Source organism: Telopea speciosissima, chromosome 3 (genome assembly GCF_018873765.1).
Source record: "Telopea speciosissima isolate NSW1024214 ecotype Mountain lineage chromosome 3, Tspe_v1, whole genome shotgun sequence".
NCBI classification, from domain to species: Eukaryota; Viridiplantae; Streptophyta; class Magnoliopsida; order Proteales; family Proteaceae; genus Telopea; species Telopea speciosissima.
Genome location: NC_057918.1, coordinates 56508547 through 56529615, shown reverse-complemented (window position 1 = coordinate 56529615; position 21069 = coordinate 56508547). Strand labels below are relative to the sequence as shown.

At 40.4% G+C, this 21069-nt stretch overlaps 1 protein-coding gene across 1 annotated transcript; it reads right to left on the bottom strand.

Annotated features, from left to right (window-relative positions):
- Positions 1 to 12322: 12322 nt before the first annotated feature.
- LOC122655321 (protein RKD1-like) lies at positions 12323 to 13260 on the bottom strand. The gene is made up of 4 exons (XM_043849526.1): positions 13190 to 13260; positions 12965 to 13095; positions 12553 to 12866; positions 12323 to 12490 (listed from the first exon to the last, which is right to left on the bottom strand). The coding sequence occupies exons 1-4, from the start codon at positions 13258 to 13260 to the stop codon at positions 12323 to 12325; spliced, it is 684 nt and encodes a 227-aa protein (XP_043705461.1).
- Positions 13261 to 21069: the final 7809 nt, after the last annotated feature.

Sequence of the window (21069 nt, the reverse complement as noted above, 5' to 3'; positions counted from 1 at the left end):
CGGTGGAGGCAACGCGGTTTCTTGTAGAGCTTTTCTCGGGTCGTTGAAAGGGGCAGCAACCACATGGTTTTCACGATTGAAGTCAAGCTCCATCAGGAGCTTCGTAGAGTTGGCGAAAGCCTTTGCCTTTGCTTCTTAAGCAGCGTCAAATAGAAGAAGTCCGTCGTTAACATCTTGACGATAAGACTGAGGGATGATGAGCCAATCCGTGACTATGTCACCCGATTAACAAATGAATCTTTGGACATTAAGGATCTGGACGATGCCATGGGGTACAACATATTATACACTGGTATTATGGAGAAGGAGCTCGTATGGATTTGGACCATCCTGACACCATGACAAAACTGCTAGAAAGGTGCTACCAGTTCGTGAATATAGCAGACATCCTAGAAGCCCAAAATACTGTGGTCCAAGAGGTCTAGGAAAAAATGAGGTCATTGATCGCAAAATTTAGGTTGGTTTGGTTGGACCACAAACTCTCGTTCATCTAGTAGATCTTGAACTGCATGCTTCAATTGGAAACATTCATCGGTTGTATGCTCATTTTGCTGATGCTACTCACAGTATAGGTTAGGCTTGTACCATTTGGGTAATGGGGTTAGCAAATTCGCTGGCTAGATCTTGGTGAAAAGTCATTTTTGGATTAAATTCTTAAGGACTAGGCTCAGTGGCATGCCTACGTCTGTTAATTGTCTCATTTACTAGTTTGCCCCTGCCCTTGGAGCATTGTTATCAATCAACAGTGGGGCCTCTATGGTTGGTGTCAACACCTTTATTTCAGTGTTCTTACTAGGAAAGGTCTTTTTCCTAGCTCCAATTCGCTGGGTGCTTACTGTGACACCCTGCTTAGGATTCCCTTGAATAAGATTAGGAGGGTTCGATGCATCTTCAACTTGTTGACCCACTTTAAACAGAGCCTTGAAAGTAGTCAAGGGTTGGGCAAACAAGTGGGTTTTGTAAGTCATTTGTAGATTCTTGATGATCATCTTGACTTGCTCTTTCTCTATGGGCCGATCCCACATTAGTGCAGCCTTTGACCTGAACCGCATCAAGTATTAGGTGAATCCTTCATTAGTTTCTTGTTTAGTGGTTTTCGGGTCTCGACGGGTTAACTTCATCTCAGTGTTTTATGACTATTGATTCTTGAAGGCCTTTACTATGTCATCCCAAGTACGGGTTTGAGAGGAATCCAAAGACATAAGTCATCTCAAGGCAGGCCCAGTTAGGGACATTTGAAAAGCCTGGCCCATTTGTTGTTCTGAAAAGTTCATGATTCTCATTTGGCCTATGTAAACCCTAAGGTGGGCTTGTGGGTCACCAGTTCCCTCAAACTTTTTTGGATTTCCACTTGAAACCCTTAGGAAAGCATGCTTTAGGGAAGAAACAGAGTCCTCTACCCCTTTGACATTCTTCCTAACATGTTATAGTTTCTCGATCTTCTGCCTCAAAAGTCGGGTCTCAATTATCTCAACATATGGTTGTAGTCCAAATGTGATGACATCGTCCTCTAGGGTCAAATTGGGGTTGAGCGATGAACCTCCATAAAGTCATGTGCGACTCTGGTTTAAACTGGCATGTGGTGCCACCGGTACGGTAACACTCGGCACTAACTTAATCACTAACTTAGTCACTAGGCTAACTAAAAGTTGCATCTAGGTCTTCAGCTCTTCTATGTCTGTATAGTTCTTCCCGGTATCACCCATTTCCGATTCAGGAGAATTCGACACGCGAACCAACCTCCTCCCAATCCTAGCCCAACTAGTTGTAGAACCGGTATCCTGTCATCCCAAAGTAATGTTTCTTAATTAAGATAGGGTCACGATTAGACCAAGAGGGAATTTGGAAAGAACCTAGGCCTATAGCAAACCTCGTACCCCATATACCTCACCCTAAGGGAAGTGATATACATATGATGCACAAACAATTTCACAACAAACATGTCAATCCCAAATATGGGTTAGTAAGTATGGGAACTAAGTTGACCCATATATCAAGGGCCACATATTTGTGAAGTGGGCCTAAGATGAGATTATGAATAATCAAGCCGGTTAAGAACAAGGTTAACAAAGAGCCAGTTCAGTTCTCAAACAATCTTATAATTAGTGTGTCATCACCTAAGCGTTGGGCTCTAAATCCCTACATGATGCATGCTGGTTTCAGGATAATAGGACAAAAAAGGTTTTTCTTAGTAAGTTGGTCCTATATACCTCTCACGACTCCTACGAGTAAGATGATCAAGTAGTATGGCAGTGTAAGCCTCTTTGATATACCAAATAGTATGGTGCTAAGAAATGTGGTTTCATCAAGGGTTAGCTGCGTGTCCATACACCGGGCCTAGGGTTACGCCATGAGGTATAAGAAATGGGGTTAAACTATGCGTTGTTGGCATAACCAACGATGTGTGATAGTGTAGGCAACACATAATGCAAGTTAACTCACCAAAGTTAGCATCCAAAAGCACACAATAATAAAGAAAAAGCATGTTAAACTCTTTGATATACCAAATAGTACGGTGCTAAGAAATGTGGATTCATCAAGGGTTAGCTGCGTGTCCATACATCGGGCCTAGGGTTACGCCATGAGGTATAAGAAATGGGGTTAAACCATGCGTTGTTGGCATAACCAACGGTGTGTGATAGTGTAGGCAACACATAATGCAAATTAGCTCACCAAAGTTAGCATCCAAAAGCACACAATAATAAAGAAAAAGCAGGTTAAACAGTACAACATACATGCCAAGCACATCAAAAGTCTGACCTAGTTTACACAAGTAAAAGCATTCCCAGTGGAGTTGCCGCTGTGAGGACCATGACATGGCGGGGGATCGCCATGTGTCCTCCACCTCATCCCTCTTTGGGGGCAACAAGATAGGTTAATTGACATGTTTGTAGGAGTCGCCACTAAAGGAGGGTCTAGGGCCTGAAATTGTAAATGTGACTCTCATGTGATGCCATTGGGGATTGATTAGTCCATTGGTCTGGGGACGGGTCAAGTTATGGTTCGAGGAAGGTATTAGGCACCCTAGTCCATCTAGACTTGCCCGTCTTTCTATTACTTGTGTAGGCAATGATATAACTTGCTTTTGGAAAAAGGACAAAGTACAAAAATACTCTAAAGAAGTAAGATACAAGGGAAGGTGAAAGAGCACATACCCGGAGGTTCGGCTGCAGAAAATGGTCAGTATACAAGAAGGTAAAAGAAAGACTTTAAATCCTATATACCTAAGCATGATCAATACTAAACTAAGTATGGTAGGATGATGGGTGTATGAAAAATAAAGGAATGACGGCTTCATTTACATGCATGGCATGGGAAAATATAGGGCATGTGGACATGGAGATTAAACATGTATGGCATGGCAATGACCATACAAACTAGAATTAAGGATGCATAAGAAGAACGTACTTTCATGTGAACCTACAACATGTATATAAGTAGGGTAAGTCTTAGACTGCAGGGGATGGGGATCATGGATCAATGCATACATGCAAAAGAGATCACAATATAAAAGAAAGAAAAGGAAATGTGTGATCACCATCTAGAGAGATTGTACCACACTCCTCTAGAGATGCAAAATTAACTAAATAATGAAAACAAAAAGACTTAATCAAAGTGCAAAAGCAAATTATCACCTACCTAGTTGGAAGAGGATTAAAAGCTGGAGATGTGGAGGTTTTCTTTTTGTGACTCAGGAGATTTGTATGTGGAGTACGTATCGCCACTTGCGATGGCTTCTCTTGTCTCCTTGTAAGCGACACTTCATTACCAAACACCAAAATCACCGGATTGATGATTCTAAGCTGTGATCTTGAAGTCTTAAGTGATGATGGCTCAAGAGGTAATGGTGGTAAAGGACTAAGGAGTAAGTGGAATACCAAAGGCTCAAAGGCAATTGAGTGGGGGAGCTGAATTGGACGCACCAATTCAGTAGTCAAGAATTCAAGGACACCCTTCTCAATGTGAGAGGGGTTGTACCAAATTCATGCTAGGATGCTGGGTTTCATCCGGATCATCGAAAGGAGTTGCCTTTACATTGACAGTGGATTTTTTGTCAAGGCTATAACGAATGGGGTCTGGGCAAGTGTTTAGTTGCCTTAGGGGATGTTTTTGGGGGCCTAAGGAAGCCAATATACACATCCAAGTTGCCAAAATTGGGCTTGGTCACAAAAAGAATCAAAATAAGAGCTAAACACGGTGAGTTTGGGCTTCTCAGATTTGCACAAATTCGATAGTGAACTAGGGTCGAGTCGACATCAAAGGGGGATAAGGTCGACATCAAGTGTCTGTCGATGAACATCACTTGACATCGAGGAGGGTGTTTTTGGGTCTTAATGCGAATGTTCTGAATGTCAAGGTATGTTAGACAGTAAGAATGCTTTGCTCAATAGTGACTCAGTGAGTGGAGATATGTCGATGTCGATGGAAGGTGGGGTCATTGTCAACTTGGGGTCTCTGAGTGTCGACCTGAACTTCAATGTCGATAGGGAGGAATTGGGCTATTTAAGCTAAGTTATATGCTGGGCCAAGATGGTTCCAAGGAATCTCGGTCAGGGCTAGCCTTTCCAGGGGATCTTGAAGGGTTTGGAGGCTCTGGTTTTGGACTCTGACAAGGGGGAATCGATGATCGGTAAATGGATTCGGGCAGTGCACACTGATGCTACATCCACAGATACATCAGTTCTACCCCTTGGAGGGTGCTCATCATCGTCATAGAAAATCTCCTAGGGAAAGATAAAATGAGGTGTCTATAGTACCTTGAGCACCAAATTGAACACCCTGAAAAAGCATTACTTGAAGGGGGCGATTCCAAGTTTAGTTGCCAATTAAGATGCCAATCCAGAGTAAATAATTCCCATCGAACGTCATGTAGTTGAACCTAGAACTCTACATAACAAAATTCTCAATCTTTAGTTGATTTCCATTTCTCCAAGACGATTAGATTACCTCCAACTGACCAAGGGGGCCTTCCTACTGCATATTTATAATGTCAAAAGGGGGATGAAACTGAAATAAAGAGCGATTGCCATGAAAGGGTACCACTTCAATCGGATACTTCAAATTCCAAGCTGTGAGGCCATCATTCACCGCCATGAAAGGATACCACTTCCAATTTATGGCTAAGTTGCTCCTCCAAATCATCATTTAGTAAGAAGGAATCATCCTTATCATCTGAAGTTGGGTTAGGAAGTGAAGAGTTGTAGGGGTCCATATTGGGAAGATGTTGCAGGGGGGCTGGTGGGAGAAGAAGGGTTCGAAGGGAAGGATGAGGCTGAAGGTTGAAGGTGAGAGGGCGTGTGAATCAGTTCAGGTGTAATATTCAAGGGAACTTGGGATGATGGGATGACAGGGGGTGGAACACCATCCATGGTGAGGATTATCTGAATAGATAGAGATGACCATAAACACAAGACGTTCACTAATTACGGATTACACCGGAGGGGGAAACGACATGCACAAGGTAGAATGGACTAGTCTATAAAGGGTTTACTTGTTATGTATCAAAAAACATAAGGCATGTTAAGAGCATTTTTTTAAGAAAAACAATTGGTGGCATCTAAACTTGTTAGACATATGTGGAGGTCTTAAGGTACTAGAAATCAGATCGGAATTGGAGAAATCAACAAATTCAACTCAAAAATGACGAGTCCATGCGTCCAGACAAATTAACCCGCTACCAAGATAATTCAAATTGAAATTGATGAAGATTGTTAAATCTTGAAAAATGACATTTGTAACATTTAAAATGATATTTTCGTAATTATTAGTGTAGGAATTGGAGTGAATCATTTAGGCTATGTATGGCAACGTTAAAAAAAATACGATTCTAGTGTTTTTCCCTTTTTTTTTTTTTTTTTAACAAAAATGGGATGAAAACGAGCCTGTTTGGTAATGCTTCTGTTTCACGTTTCTGGTGTTTTTCTATGCTACTGGCATAAAAAAAGGAATCTATTGTTTGGGTCCACCGGTCTGTTTTTATATGCTAGTGAAACAAACCGGGTAAAAAAAATAAGTAAAACACAAAATTACGAAACAAGGTAAACCTTGTTTCTTCAGTTTTGAAACACTTCAATTGAAACAAAATAGGAAATCTGTGCCCGATAATTCTTGGAAACCAGCGAAGGACTCCTTCAACGAGACAGAGTCCATCTTCACTCTACGACATCTTCTTCTCTTGTGCCTCGAAAAGAGATTTGTGGCACACCCTATCTCCGTTGTCTTCTCCACCGAGCCGCTGGTTCCTTGTGACAGCATCTTCACCAACGAAACCCTAGATCTGTTGGATAGGTAAGTTGCTTCTTCTCTTTTTCTTCTTCTTCTAGAAAATAATATTGTATCCCACTTCAGGGGGGATCTCCTCGAGCAAGGCTCAATTTGCAATATAATTCTCGTTGCTTTCTCATTAGATGATTAAACTAATATAGGGATCACAACCAGACTACAACCAGGACTCTTTAACGTAATGGACTCTAACAAACAATCCTAAACGAATGAAATAATCTCAAAGACATTCCCAACCCAACTCTACTACTTCTACGTGGTTGCAGCATGGCACCACAACATTCACAAACCAATAAAACCACAAACCAATAAAAATCAATAAAACAAATCCTAATAAAGAAACGTAACATTCCCCAATCCTAATATAATAAAGACACGTAACATTCCCCTTTCCTTAAGAGGATTTGTGTCCCCACGGATCAAACTGTGGAAACCGTTGATGAAGATCATGCCAGTTCTCCCACGTGGCATCCTCAGGCGCTCTACCAGACCACTGAACTAAGATTTGAGTTACAGCGCGATTGTTGCGTTTCACCACACGGGGATCCAGGGCAGCAATGGGCTCTACGAGAAACTGTCCGTCTTCATTAACTTCAGGGAGAGTCATTTGAGCAAGAACTTGCTGACCCAGTTTCTTTTTTAGGAAAGAGACATGAAATACGGGATGAACCCTCGACTGAGCAGGCAGGTCAAGCTTGTAAGCCACCGGCCCGATGCGTTGAGTCACTTTGAAGGGGCCATAAAATTTTGGGGATAGCTTCAAATTGGTACGTGTTGCAACAGTGGACTGCCGATAAGGTTGGAGATGTAAGAACACCCAATCATCCACCTGAAACTCTCTTTCTGAGCTGTGAAGATCAGCTTGCTGCTTCATGCGGTGTACAATGCGATGAAGGTTCTCTTTAACTGCTCGAAGGAAACTATCACGCTCTCTTAACTGCTGATCAAATGCGGCAACTGGGGTGCTTCCCGGGGTATAAAGAGTGAGCGGTGGTGGAGGCTAACCGTATACAACTTCATAAGGAGTGGTTTTGGTGGAAGAGTGAAATGAGGTATTATACCACCATTCTGCTAACAAAAGCCACCGTGCCCATTGTTTAGGTTTGTCACCGGTAACACATCGGAGATATGTTTCCAAACAACGATTCACGACCTCTGTCTACCCGTCCGTCTGGGGATGATAGGCCAAGCTCATGCGCAACTGAGAACCATGGAGTTGAAACAATTCCTGCCAAAATGTGCTTAAAAATATTGGGTCTCGATCACTCACAATGGATTGAGGCATACTGTGGAGTTTAAAAACCCCGTCGAAGAACACCTGAGCTACTATGGAAGCAGTGTACGGATGGCTCAATGACATGAAATGATCATATTTACTGAGACAATCCACCACAACAAAGATCACGGTTTTACCAGAAGAGGCAGGCAAGCCTTCAATAAAATCCATAGACAACTTGGTCCACACCCGTGTGGGTATTTGGAGGGGCTGCAACAACCTTGGAGAGGCCACAGTTTTGCCTTTATTACGCTGACAGGCGTCGCATTCAGCCACAAAATGGCGGATATCCTTCTGGTAACCAGACTAATAAAAAGTGCGGCCAACGCGCTTTAGTGTCTTCAAAAATCCTTCGTGTCCTCCGGTCGGTCCATAATGTAACTCAGTGAGGATGGTAGCTCGAATAGGAGATGTCGGGCTAATAACCAAGTGACCTTTGTAACGAAGTTCATCATTCAGCCATGTATAACCCCGGTGAGATGTAGCATCGGCCTGGAGGTCCTGCAAGATCTGATGGAGGGAGGTATCTGAAATCCACTCCGATCGAATTTGGTCCAGCAAATTGGACACAGGTCCAGTAATGGCGTGGAGCACGATCTCATCTTCACTTTGTCGTGAGAGAGCATCTGCAACCTTATTCTCTGCGCCTCTTTTATATAAAATCTCATAATCATAGCCCATTAGTTTAGCGAGCCACTGGTGTTGGGCTGGCGTGCTGATACCCAGCTCAAGTAGGAATTTGAGACTTTGATGGTCAGTCTGTATCTTGAAGTGTCGTCCTATGAGATAAGGCCTCCATTTGTGGATGGCGTGAACAATGGCCAACATTTCTTTCTCGTAGGTCGAGAGAGCCAGATTTTTGGGCAAGAGGGCTTTACTTGTGAAGGTAATAGGGCGCCCATCTTGGAGCAACGCGGCTCCGATGCCTACCCTACATGCATCACTTTCTATAGTGAACTCCTTGGAAAAATCAGGTAAAGAAAGTTCAGGGGCAGTGCTCATGGCATGCTTGAGCGACTCAAAGGCAGCTTTAGATGACAGTGTCCAAACAAATCCATCCTTCTTGAGCATATATGTAAGGGGTCGGCTTATCTTTCCATAATCACGCACAAAGCGACGATAATAGCTAGTAAGACCGAGGAAACCACGTAGGGCCTTCAAGGTCTATGGTTTAGGCCAGTTAACCATATCGGCCACCTTAGCAGGGTCAGTTGCCACACCTTCACGAGAAATAATGTGTCCCAAATACTCAAGCTGCGGCAGTCCAAAGGCGCACTTGCTGCGCTTGACAAAGAGATGGTGGTGGTGCAATGTAGTAAACACAGTTCGTAGATGTGAGAGGTGATCTTCCCAATTCTAACTATATACCAATATGTCGTCAAAAAATACAAGCACGAAACGGTGAAGGATGGGCTTAAAGATCTCCGTCATGAGGCACTGGAAAGTCGAAGGGGCGTTAGTCAAGCCGAAAGGCATGACTAAAAATTCATAATGCCCTTTATGAGTACGAAACGCCATTTTCAAAATGTCAGGTGGGTAAACCTGAATCTAATGAAAACCTGATCAAAGATCAAGCTTGGAAAACAATTGGGCGCCGTGAAGCTCATCCAACAATTCGTCAATGGCTGGAATAGGGAACTTATCTTTCACAATGACTTGATTTAGGGCCCTGTAATCAACACAGAACCGCCACGCGTTGTCCTTTTTCCGTACTAAAAGAATGGGCGAGGAAAAAGGGCTGACACTTGGGCGGATGATCCCAGATTGTAGCATTTCCTGAACAAGTTTTTCAATATCATTTTTTTGCATATATGGATACTTGTAAGGGCGCACGTTGATGGGTGTCGTGCCTGGCAGCATGGGGATACAATGGTCTTGAGCATGCTCTGTTGGCAGGTCGTGTGGTTCGTCAAAAATTAGAGCAAACTCAAGTAACAGTTCGGTCAATGGTGGAGGGTTAACCTTGTCATGAGTGGAGGTTGAAGTAATAGAATAGAGAGTGGCAAAGGCACACTATCCATGCTTTTGTATAGTGCGGCTCATCTCCTCACGCCCAACGGCCTTCAAATCTCCACTTTGAGCACCTCTCATCACATGCCTATGCCCATTCAACCAAAATTCCATGCGTAACTTCTCAAAATTCCATATAATATCGCCAAGAGTGGTGAGCCATTGGATACCTAGGACGATGTCATACCCATCAAGAGGTAAGAGTCGAGTAGCCGCTGAGAATTCCTTCTCACGCAGAAACTAGCGGAGGTCAGGACAGATCGAGTTACTGAGCAGCTGTTCGCCATTGGCCACTTTCACTCAGAGTGGGTGCGTGGGCTGAACTGTGCAACTAGTACGCTTGGCGACCCTTGGATTGAGGAAGTTGTGGGTACTGCCGGAGTCAATCAAAATCGATACTGGTCGGCGCTTAACATAGCCGTGTACGCGCATGGTACGGGGTGATGGTGAGCCCATGAGGGCATGAAAGGAGATCTGAACATCATTCTCGGCATTGTGAGTACCATCGTCCGGCAAATCTGGATCGCCTAGATCATTTTCTGAATTGGATCCTCCAGCCTCAAGTAGGAAAAGTTGCTTGGTTTTACATCGAGGACCAGTGGTGAATCTTTCATCACAATTGAAGCAAAGTCCCTTTTCGCGTCGGGCGTTCATCTCCGACTGGGTGAGCTGCTTAAAGGGGAGGGATGAAGAAGTCGTTGCAGGTATTATTTGTGATTTGGTGGAGCAGTTAAGAGGTGTACGTGGGGCTGGAGTGAGCCTGCTTCGCTGTCGATGAAGGGCCTCGGCATTATCTTCTTGGAGGCATGCAAGCCCTAAGGCCTGACTAATGGTGCTATGTTTGAACATCTGAACAGTCATTCGAATCTCATCCTTCAGACCGCTGATAAAACAACTGATGAAAAATTCATCAGTGAGGCTGTTGGTGCGGGTAGCCAACTCTTCGAATTGTTCTTGATATGCCTTCACTGTGGTGGTTTGGCGGAGTTTAGTAAGAGCACCGGTGAAGTCTTCAAGGGTATTGGGACCAAACCGAATGCACAAGGCGTCCACCAAGGCTTTCCATCCAACTCGGCTATGGATACTTTCGAACCAACGGAACCACTGCAAGGCTTTCCGTTCTAGATGAATAGGGCTAAGGCAACCTTGTTGTCCTTCGTGATTTGGTTATAAACAAAGAATTGCTCCACTCGATAGATCCAGCCCAAGGGATCTTCCCCATCAAATTTTGGAAATTCAACCTTTCCAAACTTGGTTTGAATCGGACCTTAGGGAGTACCAAAACGCTGGGAGTGGCTAGCTTCATGACTGGCGATTGGAGTGTTCGACTGAGGAGAAGCAACGGACGCGGCAAGCTGGTCGTACTTAAGGTCTATGGCAGCAAACTGATTATCCATAGAGGTAATCAGCTGCTTAATCTCTTTGAGGCTCTCATCATGTTTGGCGGAGAGTTTAGCGATCTCGGCTTCCAAACACTGCTGAGTTCGGGTTCCTTCTGCCATGGACAAAACCGCTCTGATACCAGATAGTACGACCCTGGAGATTTTAGGAAGAAGAACTAGAAAATAATATTGTATCCCACTTCAGGGGGGATCTCCTCGAGCAAGGCTCAATTTGCAATATAATTCTCGTTGCTTTCTCATTAGATGATTAAACTAATATAGGGATCACAACCAGACTACAACCAGGACTCTTTAACGTAATGGACTCTAACAAACAATCCTAAACGAATGAAATAATCTCAAAGACATTCCCAACCCAACTCTACTACTTCTACGTGGCTGCAGCATGGCACCACAACAATCACAAACTAATAAAAACCACAAACAAACCATTAAAACAAATCCTAATAAAGAAACGTGACATTCTGTTAAATTTATATAAGCCTTGTATTCTGTTTTTTGCAGAAACTCTAAAAATCCAAGTACTGATTGTGTGGCTTTTCCCAACGATCCAAGTTCGAGTCACAAATTCTGCACCGATCCCAGCTTCACTGGTAAAACACCTCTCTGCGACCTCATATTTGTCAAACAACCCCTTCCCTGATAGAAGTGTATACTATCATGGCTTTTGTCTTCTCAGACCATCGATCCAAGCTCCATGGCCTTTGTCTTCTCAGACCAAAACCATTTTTGGTTTGGATGTGGGCACACAAGACTTGGTTAAATGTAGTGGTTTGTGGTAAATTAGGTTTTCAGTAGGATTTCCACGGGGAATTGTTAGCAATGTGCCACAACCATGTTCTATTTTGACTTGGCGCTATCATTCCCCCAAAAAAGAGCTTGGCACTATCTTTTCTAAAGTAGCAGGTTTGTCGTTATTTTGTATATTCAATCAAACACTGAGGTATAGTGAGGTTATTAGGAGGAATTTACAGGGATTTGTTTCTTCTTTCTAATGTGAAAGTAGCATATGTGGCGTATTTAAAAATTAGAGTTTCAAATCTTTAGGTCAATGTTAGAGATTATTAGTCAAAAAGAAAACAGGAAGGCAGATGTTTTGTCTGGGTGTGAGGTTTATTTCCAAAAATTGCAATTGTGCAATTTACCACCACCATTATCAATTTTGAATTCCCTAAAAAAGAACTTGGCAATCTTTTCTGAAGTAACAATGTGGTCTTTATTCTGTATGTTGAATCAAACCTTGAAAGTATAAGTGGGGTTATTAGGAGGAACTTACAGGGATTTGTTTCTTGTTTCTTATGTGAAAGTAGCTTATTTTTCATGGTTTTGCTGTGGATGAATTTTGTGTAGTTCATTTAAGATGATAGATGACAATTGCTGTGGATGCTTGTCTTAGCTTCTTAGTCTTCTCCTCAAGCTTTAAGTCCGGCATCTCCTCCATTAGCTTCCTCTCTTGCTCTAATAACTCCACTGCTTGCCTTAGATGTGCTTCGCTCTCTTCTCCTTCCTCTCTTAGTTCCTAAGTAGAAACAAATCTCTTAGTTCCTAAGTGACCAATAAAAGAGAGAGAGAGGTACCTACCTGGATGTTCTTTATTAGGGTTTGGAGGCTCATCAACTTCCGATGAGGCCACCTATTGATACCCAATTCCCTACACCTCTTCTTGAAGAGGGTCAAGCCAACATTAAGCTCCTTTGTAGCTTGTGTGATTGGCATATAGAAATAACTGGAAATGGCTTCCCTGGTTAACTCACTAGAGCCATTGGTCTTCTGTTCTCTGTCTGATCTCTTCCTCTTATCTTTCCTCAAATCCTCACCACCTTCTCTGTCACTACTATTACCATACAAAACTATCTCTTTCCTCAAATCCTCACCACCTCCAATGAGAAAATCCTCTACAAACACATAAATAAAACAGTGATGGATGGATAGATAAATGGATTAAGAAGCCATGGAAGTCAAAGAAATTAGAAAACTTAAAGTAGATGATTACCTCCATTAGTGGGTAAGGTTTTCATTAAAGGGTAAGTGGGAAGATTCTCAATTAAAGGTATGGGATCAAACAGACTCTCATGGATAGGAAATTCCCAGTCCCATTCCCAGTTCAGTGGAGGGTAGTATCCACTTCAACAAACATGAAAAGAAACAAATAATTGAAAGATTAGGTTAATTGAAAAGAAGAGAAAGAGAATATAATAATCTGATCAAGAAGCTATACCTGAAGTGAAGTGGGGAGAGCTGGTTAGGGAAGAGAAATGGGTCTTCTTCTTCATAAGCTATACCTCTCATGATTTGAGAACCGAGTATACATATTCAACAATAAAGTTGGAACAGAACATAAGAAGCACATAGGATGGAGAGACCTGAAAATTTTTACTTGTCAATAGATATAATTCTTAAATGAATGTAACAGAAAGAAGCAGTTGGGTGTTCCATTAGCTATATTGACATATCATTCTTAAATAAATGTATAATTCTTAAGCAATCAGATTTGTCCTTGAAGCTATCTAAATGTATTGCTCCTAAACAAAATCATCTGTCCTTGAATCACGTTAAACAAGAAACTGCAAAACCAGATTAACTAAGAAGATAATGAATTCAATGACTAGACCTTGCAATTAAGATGAACCAAAAGCATTTTCTAGTTGACAAAAAATTGTACCTGCACAGATCAGTCCTCTTTAAAATACTATGAAACAGATTCAATACAAGATGCCAAGGCAACGAATTAATCGAGCACTGCTACGGTGAAAAAACACTTTTAAGTATTTGGACTGATGTTGCAAAGCAGCACAAGTGATCCATCTGCTACGGTGAAAAAACACTCTTAAGAAAAGAAGAGGCATCTTAGGTTTGTCTTTCCTAAAAGAGATTATAAAATTGACCATGACACCTCTCCCCCACTTTGTTGTGCTTACTCTTTCATGTTATTTACCATCCCTATTGGCCTTCTCAACTGGGTATTTACACTCTTAATGCCAAACACCTACTCCCTCTACCGGTGACTTGTTTTATAATGATTATTATTCAAATTCCTTTCATTGAAGAGACAATTGATTTTGTTCTTTCTCTTCAAAATTGGGTTACTCGTAAATTTCAAACTCTATTTGAAGTAAGTTGACTGCAATGAATAACAAGAATTGAGTTACTTGTAAATTTCAAACACTACTTGTTGGGTCTTTAGCTCAAATTGATAGAGCACTTGGAACATGAGTATGTCTCAAGCATGTTCTAAGGGGATGGTGGTTCGAATCCACCAAGATCCTTTTTGGATGGTCATACATGGTGAATGTTTTCATCTTAATTTTAAGTAAGTTTAGTCAAGTAATGGCATTTCTGTAATAATTCATTAATTTGGTAAAAGGTGTTTCAGAACAGATTTTACCAAACGGATTTGTGTTGTTTTTCTGTTCTAAAAACGTTTCTGGAACAAATTTACCAAACACCATTTTAGAGCCCCGAAACACGTTTCTAGCACAGAAACATAAAAAAATGATAAAGGTAAAAAACACCTGTTCTGAAACAGAAGCGTTATCAAACGGGCTCTTTATGGTATGTTCGGTTTGCTTTTCTATTTTTTAAAACGAACCGGGCACTTGGCACACTTTTGATCCATATTTGAGAAAAACCAAATTGGTGTTTTTTGCATGTGAGAAATGCTTCTAGCAAAATGACGGAGAAACACCTGCTTCACTTAAGTAAGTGGGGGTTATTTTTGTCTTTTGGCAATAAAACAACAAAACTCTATTTCCATATCTTTTTACCATATCCATTCTTTGGAAAACGGAGGTGAAAAGAAAAGAGCCACTGTCCTCTACTCAATACGAAGAGAATGAGGACGACCCCTGAACTCTCAACAACTGTTACAATTCTCACCGATCATTGCAACTCTCAATGACTTCTCCTGCCCTTTCCCTTTCTTGAAACCCTAGGGTTTCACAAACAAAATCGACGACTGCTATAACCTGGAAAACGATTCTGAGAAGAGAAGAGCCCTTCCCCTTTCTTTGTTTTTGTTTTCTTTTCCTATTTCTATTCACGAACTTGCATAGCTTTGGTTAGCTCTTTGATGGGTTCTCTTCTCTCATTTTGGAAAAAATATTTTACTTTTGTGATGGGTTCTAGTTTCTCAAGCCCACTAGAATATGTAGTTAAACATATCTAAAGAATGGAGATCAATAGATGATGCATATACAAATGTTTTCAAACAATCAAAGCAGCCAGAGTATTTCTGCTTGCATTTTTTTTTTGCATGGAAAAACGTCAGGTTTGAAGAGGCATTGTGAATGGGTTTATTAGAGCTCTTGTAGGTTCCAAAGCGTTTCATCAGGGATGTCAGCTTCCAGATTTCTTAGGGATTTCAAACTTGAATAGGTTTTTATGTTTTTTTTCTTGATGAAAAGCTCCTTGCTTCCATTTCAACTGTTTTTCTGTGATTCTTCCTTGGTGAATTGCAATCGATAACATTATATGAACAGACTATTTGGGAGTTTGGGCTTTGAGGATCTTTATTGAGGGTGGACTGTTAGGTGACTCATGATAATCTGAGTTTCTTCACCAATTCAGTTTCTGGAGACCTCCAAAATACCTCCTCTAAACATTGAGCTGGTGGCTATGGCTTCGATTATGTGCTAATGTTTGACTCATAATAATAAATCAATGTGGCATTTTACTTAATTTTTTGTAAACACCAGAAACGATTCTGTTAGGAGCCCATTTGGTAACGCTTCTGTTTTATGTTTTTGGTGGTTTTCTATGCTACTGGTATAAAAAAACGGAATCTACCGTTTGAGTCCACCGGTCTGTTTTTATATGCTAGTGAAACAAACCGGGTAAAAAAAACAAGTAAAACACAAAATTATGAAACAAGGTAAACCTTGTTTCTTCAGTTTTGAAACTCTTCAATTGAAACAAACTAGAGAATTTGTGCCCGATAATTCTTGGACACCAGCGAAGGACTCCTTCAACGAGAGAGACTCCCTATCTCCATTGTCTTCTCCAACGAGAGAGACTCCCTATCTCCATTGTCTTCTTCAACGAGAGTCCAACGAGAGAGACTCCTTATCTCCATTGTCTTCTTCAACGAGAGAGACTCGCTATCTCCATTGTCTTCTCCAACGAGTGACTCCCTATCTGCTCTGCTTCTTCTCTTCTTCCTTTGCTCTTCTTCTTCTTCTTCTTCTTTTGTTAAATTTATATAAGCCTTGTACTCTGTTTTTTTGCAGAAACTACTAAAAATCCAAGTACTGATTGTGTGGCTTTTCCCAACGATCCAAGTTCGAGTCACAAATTCTGCACCGATCCAAGCTTCACAGGTAAAACCCCTCTCTGCAACGTCATATTTGTCAAACAACCCCTTCTCTGATAGAAGTGTATACTGTCATGGCCTTTGTCTTCTCAGACAAAAACCATTTGTGAGAACGGAATCTAATAATAATCCATGACAATATGGTAGTAGATAGGCGTACTTTGTTTAGACTCTTTATGGATCTCCAATCTTCATAGGTTGTAGGCGTACTTTGTTTAGACTCTTTATGGATCTCCAATCTTCATAGGTTGTAGACAGCTATGGTATTTCCAGATTGTTGCTATTTGTTTTATATATAGAAAGTCAAGAATGGCCGTGCAAAACTGCAAAAAATTATTGGCTTGCAACTTTAGATCTAAAACCAGTGGAAAGCAAGCAGCTACATACTCTAAAATCTGTAATCTCTTCCATGATATGAAGTTTTATACCAAATTAGAGATTAATGGTAAGATTTATGACTGTTAAGATTGTTAAGATTTGAATATCTGTTAAAACAGGGAGAAAGAGATTTCTATATTCTCTGGTAACTAATACCACTAATCAAAAATCAAAAGAAAAAAAAAAGACCAAAAGATAACCCAACCTTCCCTTTGATCAGTCTTCACATTTCTTCCTATCTATCTATATATTTATCTATGTATCTTCATGGTGACTGCCGACTCTGTAAGCCCATGTCGTTGTGTTGCTTGGAAGGACCAGAAGGTGGGATTGGCATTGATCTTGGCAAGAACCCAAAGAAGTAGCCTAAAATTTGAGACCTGGGCTTAACCTGGACAAGAAGAACCACCACAGAAGAAGTAGAATTCCAAGCCTTCTACATAGACCCATTAACCCAAACTAAGGAAAGAAGACAGAAAGCAGCCAACTGAGAAAACAAAGAGAAAAAGGATAAGAAGTTGAGTTGAGACTTGAGAGGTGGGTACTGGCAGCTGTTAGTACATTATAAATGGGAGATTTGTGAGGTACTGAACTTGTCTGTGAAGGGTGTGAGGAGAGAACGACAGGGAAGGGTACAAACATGGAGAAGTAATGTCGAGTCATGGGGTATGATAGACTGAACTAAGAAACAGAGGTGTGTGAACATAATGCACTTATTAAAAGAAAAAAAAGCTTGAGGCCTTTGGGAAGCAGAAGGGTTTTGTGAATGGATCTTTAGGAGAAAGATGTAGTTTGTATATTGTAAGACTTAAAGAGGGTTGTGTTTGGGGAGAAGGAGAGGGGGGGGGGAATATAAAAGGTGATGAAATGGAAAGAGGGTTACTGAGAAAAGAAAGGAGAATATAAAGGGATTGGAGAAAAGGGAAAAGAGGAGAATTATGTCTTCAGATTAGGTGAGTGTCTGGACCCACTTCTCATTAATGGTCGACTATGGATATTTCTATCTGTTCTCATAAGACCCACAAGGCCACAACATGGAACCTTCTCTCTCTCTCTCTCTTTGTTTCTCTCTCTTCCCCTATAAACAACACACACATGTGGAGCATGGGGAGAGCAGTTAGTCTAGTAGACCTTATTTGGTTAAAGAGTGAGACACATGACAAGATTTGTTTACTCTTAGGATTGCATTGTACAGTACACATTCAGACAGGCACACACACAGAGAGGGAGAGAGAGAGAGAGAGAGAGAAGTGGGTTTGCAGGGTAAGTAAACAGGTAAGGCTGATATAAAGAAGATGGGGGAAGGGAGAAGCAGCAACAGTTAATATTCTCTCATGTTATCTAAAAGCAAATTTTTTGATAGAGAATGAATTATTCATTGTAGCCAGGAGGACTCAATAGTGCATATTGAGTTAATATTCTCTGCTGCTCTATTTTATTTCTTGATTATCGATCTGAAAGTTACTGTAGGTCCTTGCTTGTATCATCAACTACTCTAGGGTTGCTAGCTTGGAGTATCATCAATTAATTGTTGTGAAATGTGATTAGCATTTTCCTTGCATGTATTTGATTTGTTATATACAGGACATATGGCTAGTAGTAACATTGACAATGTTAAGTGGACACAAGTTGAGTTAAAAAATTTCATTGAATTCATGATTGATAATGTGAAACACGGAATAAGACTGCTAGTACATTCAACAAAACTGGTTGGAATGACATTAAAACCCGTATGGAGAATTATCTGGGATGTGCCATTTCAAAGGAACAATTGTATAATAAGATTTACAAACTGCGGACAGAATACAATAACTTTAAGAAACTACTAGATACAACGGGTTTTGGTTGGAATTCCATGACAAGGACAGCCACAGTTGATGATGAGTCAGTCTGGGATAGAGCAATACAGATAAACATATATAGACATTATTTAGGTAATCATCTACATTATTAATTAATTATAATTTGTTATGTAATTAATCTTATATATTGTTATTATATTTTTCAGGCAAATCCAACATGGTCTAACATGGTCTAAATTTAAGAAAAATAGATTATCCTATTGGCCAGAGCTGTGTATCATTTTTTGAGACTCATATGCACGGGGGAATATAGGATCGTGCAACACCGATCCTATTATTGACATGACAGAGGATAATGAAGATAATATGGATAGAGTGTATACACCTCCCCCCACTGAGAGATTCCATGATGATATAGATGATTTTGAGGAAAACGAGAATTCGAACTCGAACAAAAGAGCCCATGATAGTACACCATCAGCCTGTAGGAAAAAGAGTCTGACTGGAGATGCAGTAACTTCATTGAACCAACTTGGTAGATATATGAATTGAAAAATGGGGAAGGCGACGAGTACTTCTGCCGCATCTCCAATTCGAGGAGCTCGTGCTACATCAGAATATAGTACTAGTGCTTGTCAAGCTATACTGGACAACATTGATGATGTTCCTAAGGACCAGTACGTGAAGGCTATTGATCGTATGTGTGTTGATCCAGTATAGAGGGAGATCTTTATTACAGCTAAACCTGAAAAAATGGCTTGGATACTTGATGGTTTAAAGTAGTGCCCTTAGTTTTGCAGAAGATGTTTTATTTGATACTATTTGAACAAGTGTGTTTGTCTTTTTAATTGTTTTATTTCGTACTTAGATTTATGTTTGATTGTTGAGATTGTTTAAGTTTTACTATATTTACCTTATTTGTGGTATGACACTGACTATTATGTTTTAATGTCTCTCAATTTTATAGTTATTTATTTTTGTTGCAGTTATGTTAATATCTTCAGATAATTTAGATGATTCATCCAGTGATGAAGATGTCGTACTTTTTCATGTAATTTCGCTATTGAGTTTGTTGCTTCGTGATAGGGAACCTTGTAAAACTAGTATATATCAAGGTTCTGTGTTGGTCAATGACATGTTGAATGGGCACCCAACCATATGTTATGAAGAATTTAGGATGGAGAAGCATGTTTTTGAAAACCTATGTTCATGGGTGACTCATAGGGGTTGGTTGGCGGACGTACGTTATATACGTGTTGATGAATAAATTGCAATGTTCCTTTGGATAGTTGGTAAATGTGCAAGCAATAGGGATATACAGAGTAAGTTCCAACACTCGGGAGAAACAATTAGCCGCATTTTTTAAAATGTATTGGTTGCAATGCGGAGGTTGGCCAAGGAGAAGATCAAACCACCAAATTTCAATCGAGTACCCAAAGAGATTGAACAGAATCCCAAATACTATCCATACTTTAAAGTAAACTTGGATATTATATATATGCTCAAGTCCCAGACATTTCCTCTTATATTGATATGTAACTTTTTTTTTTTTTTTTCACTTTTTCATTTTACTTCTGTCTTAGGATTGCATTGGTGCCATAAATGGTACTCACATTCATGCGATAGTCTCACGAAGAGATCAAATCCGATATAGAAATCGAAAGGGGATCACTACACAAAATGTGATGTGTATATGTTCTTTTGATATGCGATTCACATTTGTGTATACAGGATGGGAAGGAAGTGTGAATGATTGCAGAGTCTTTGAAGCAGCAAGGAGCAATCCAGATTTGAATTTTCCTCATCCACCTCAAGATATTTTTTAAGAACCATTTCAGTCATACACAATACATTTGTGTACATTGTGTAATAATGTAAATACTTCTACTTGTAGGGAAGTATTATGTTGTCAATTCCGGGTATGCAAGTCAAACCAGATATCTAACTCCATTTAGAGGTGAGATGTACCATCTACCAGACTATAGAGGGAACAAGAGAAGACCAACAACAGCAAAGGAATTATTCAATTATAGGCATTCATCTCTTAGGAATGTCATAGAACGTACATTTGGAGTTTTGAAGAACAAATTCAAGTTGTTAAGACAAATGAATGGTTACTCTTTGCAAGGTCAATCTTACATTATGCTAGCATGTTGTGGACTGCATAACTTCATCAGAGATGAACATTTTAAAGATGAAGAATTTATGAGACTAGACAATGACCTAGCAGAGGTAGACCCTGATGAACTTAACCCCCCTCATCAAGACTATGTCCCTCCAGTATCACAGACAAGTCAGCGTAACCGGGCTAGAGAGATTAATGAAACTAGGATTCGAATTGCTAATGTACTGGTAAGGGAAGTTGGAATGTCACAGTTAGTACATAGATGATTGCGTTATGTAATAGGGAGTTTAACAATACTTTCTATGGCTGTGATAACTTTTTTTTATTTTATTTTGTCTTAGTCATGGGAGTTTATTTTTCATTTCAATATTAACTTGGGAGTTTATTTTATCAATTCAATATGCTGCATTTATCTTTAATATTATATAGTTTGTTTTCATTTCAAAATACGAAGAGCTTGATGTTCTCAGTGCAATGAAGAAGTT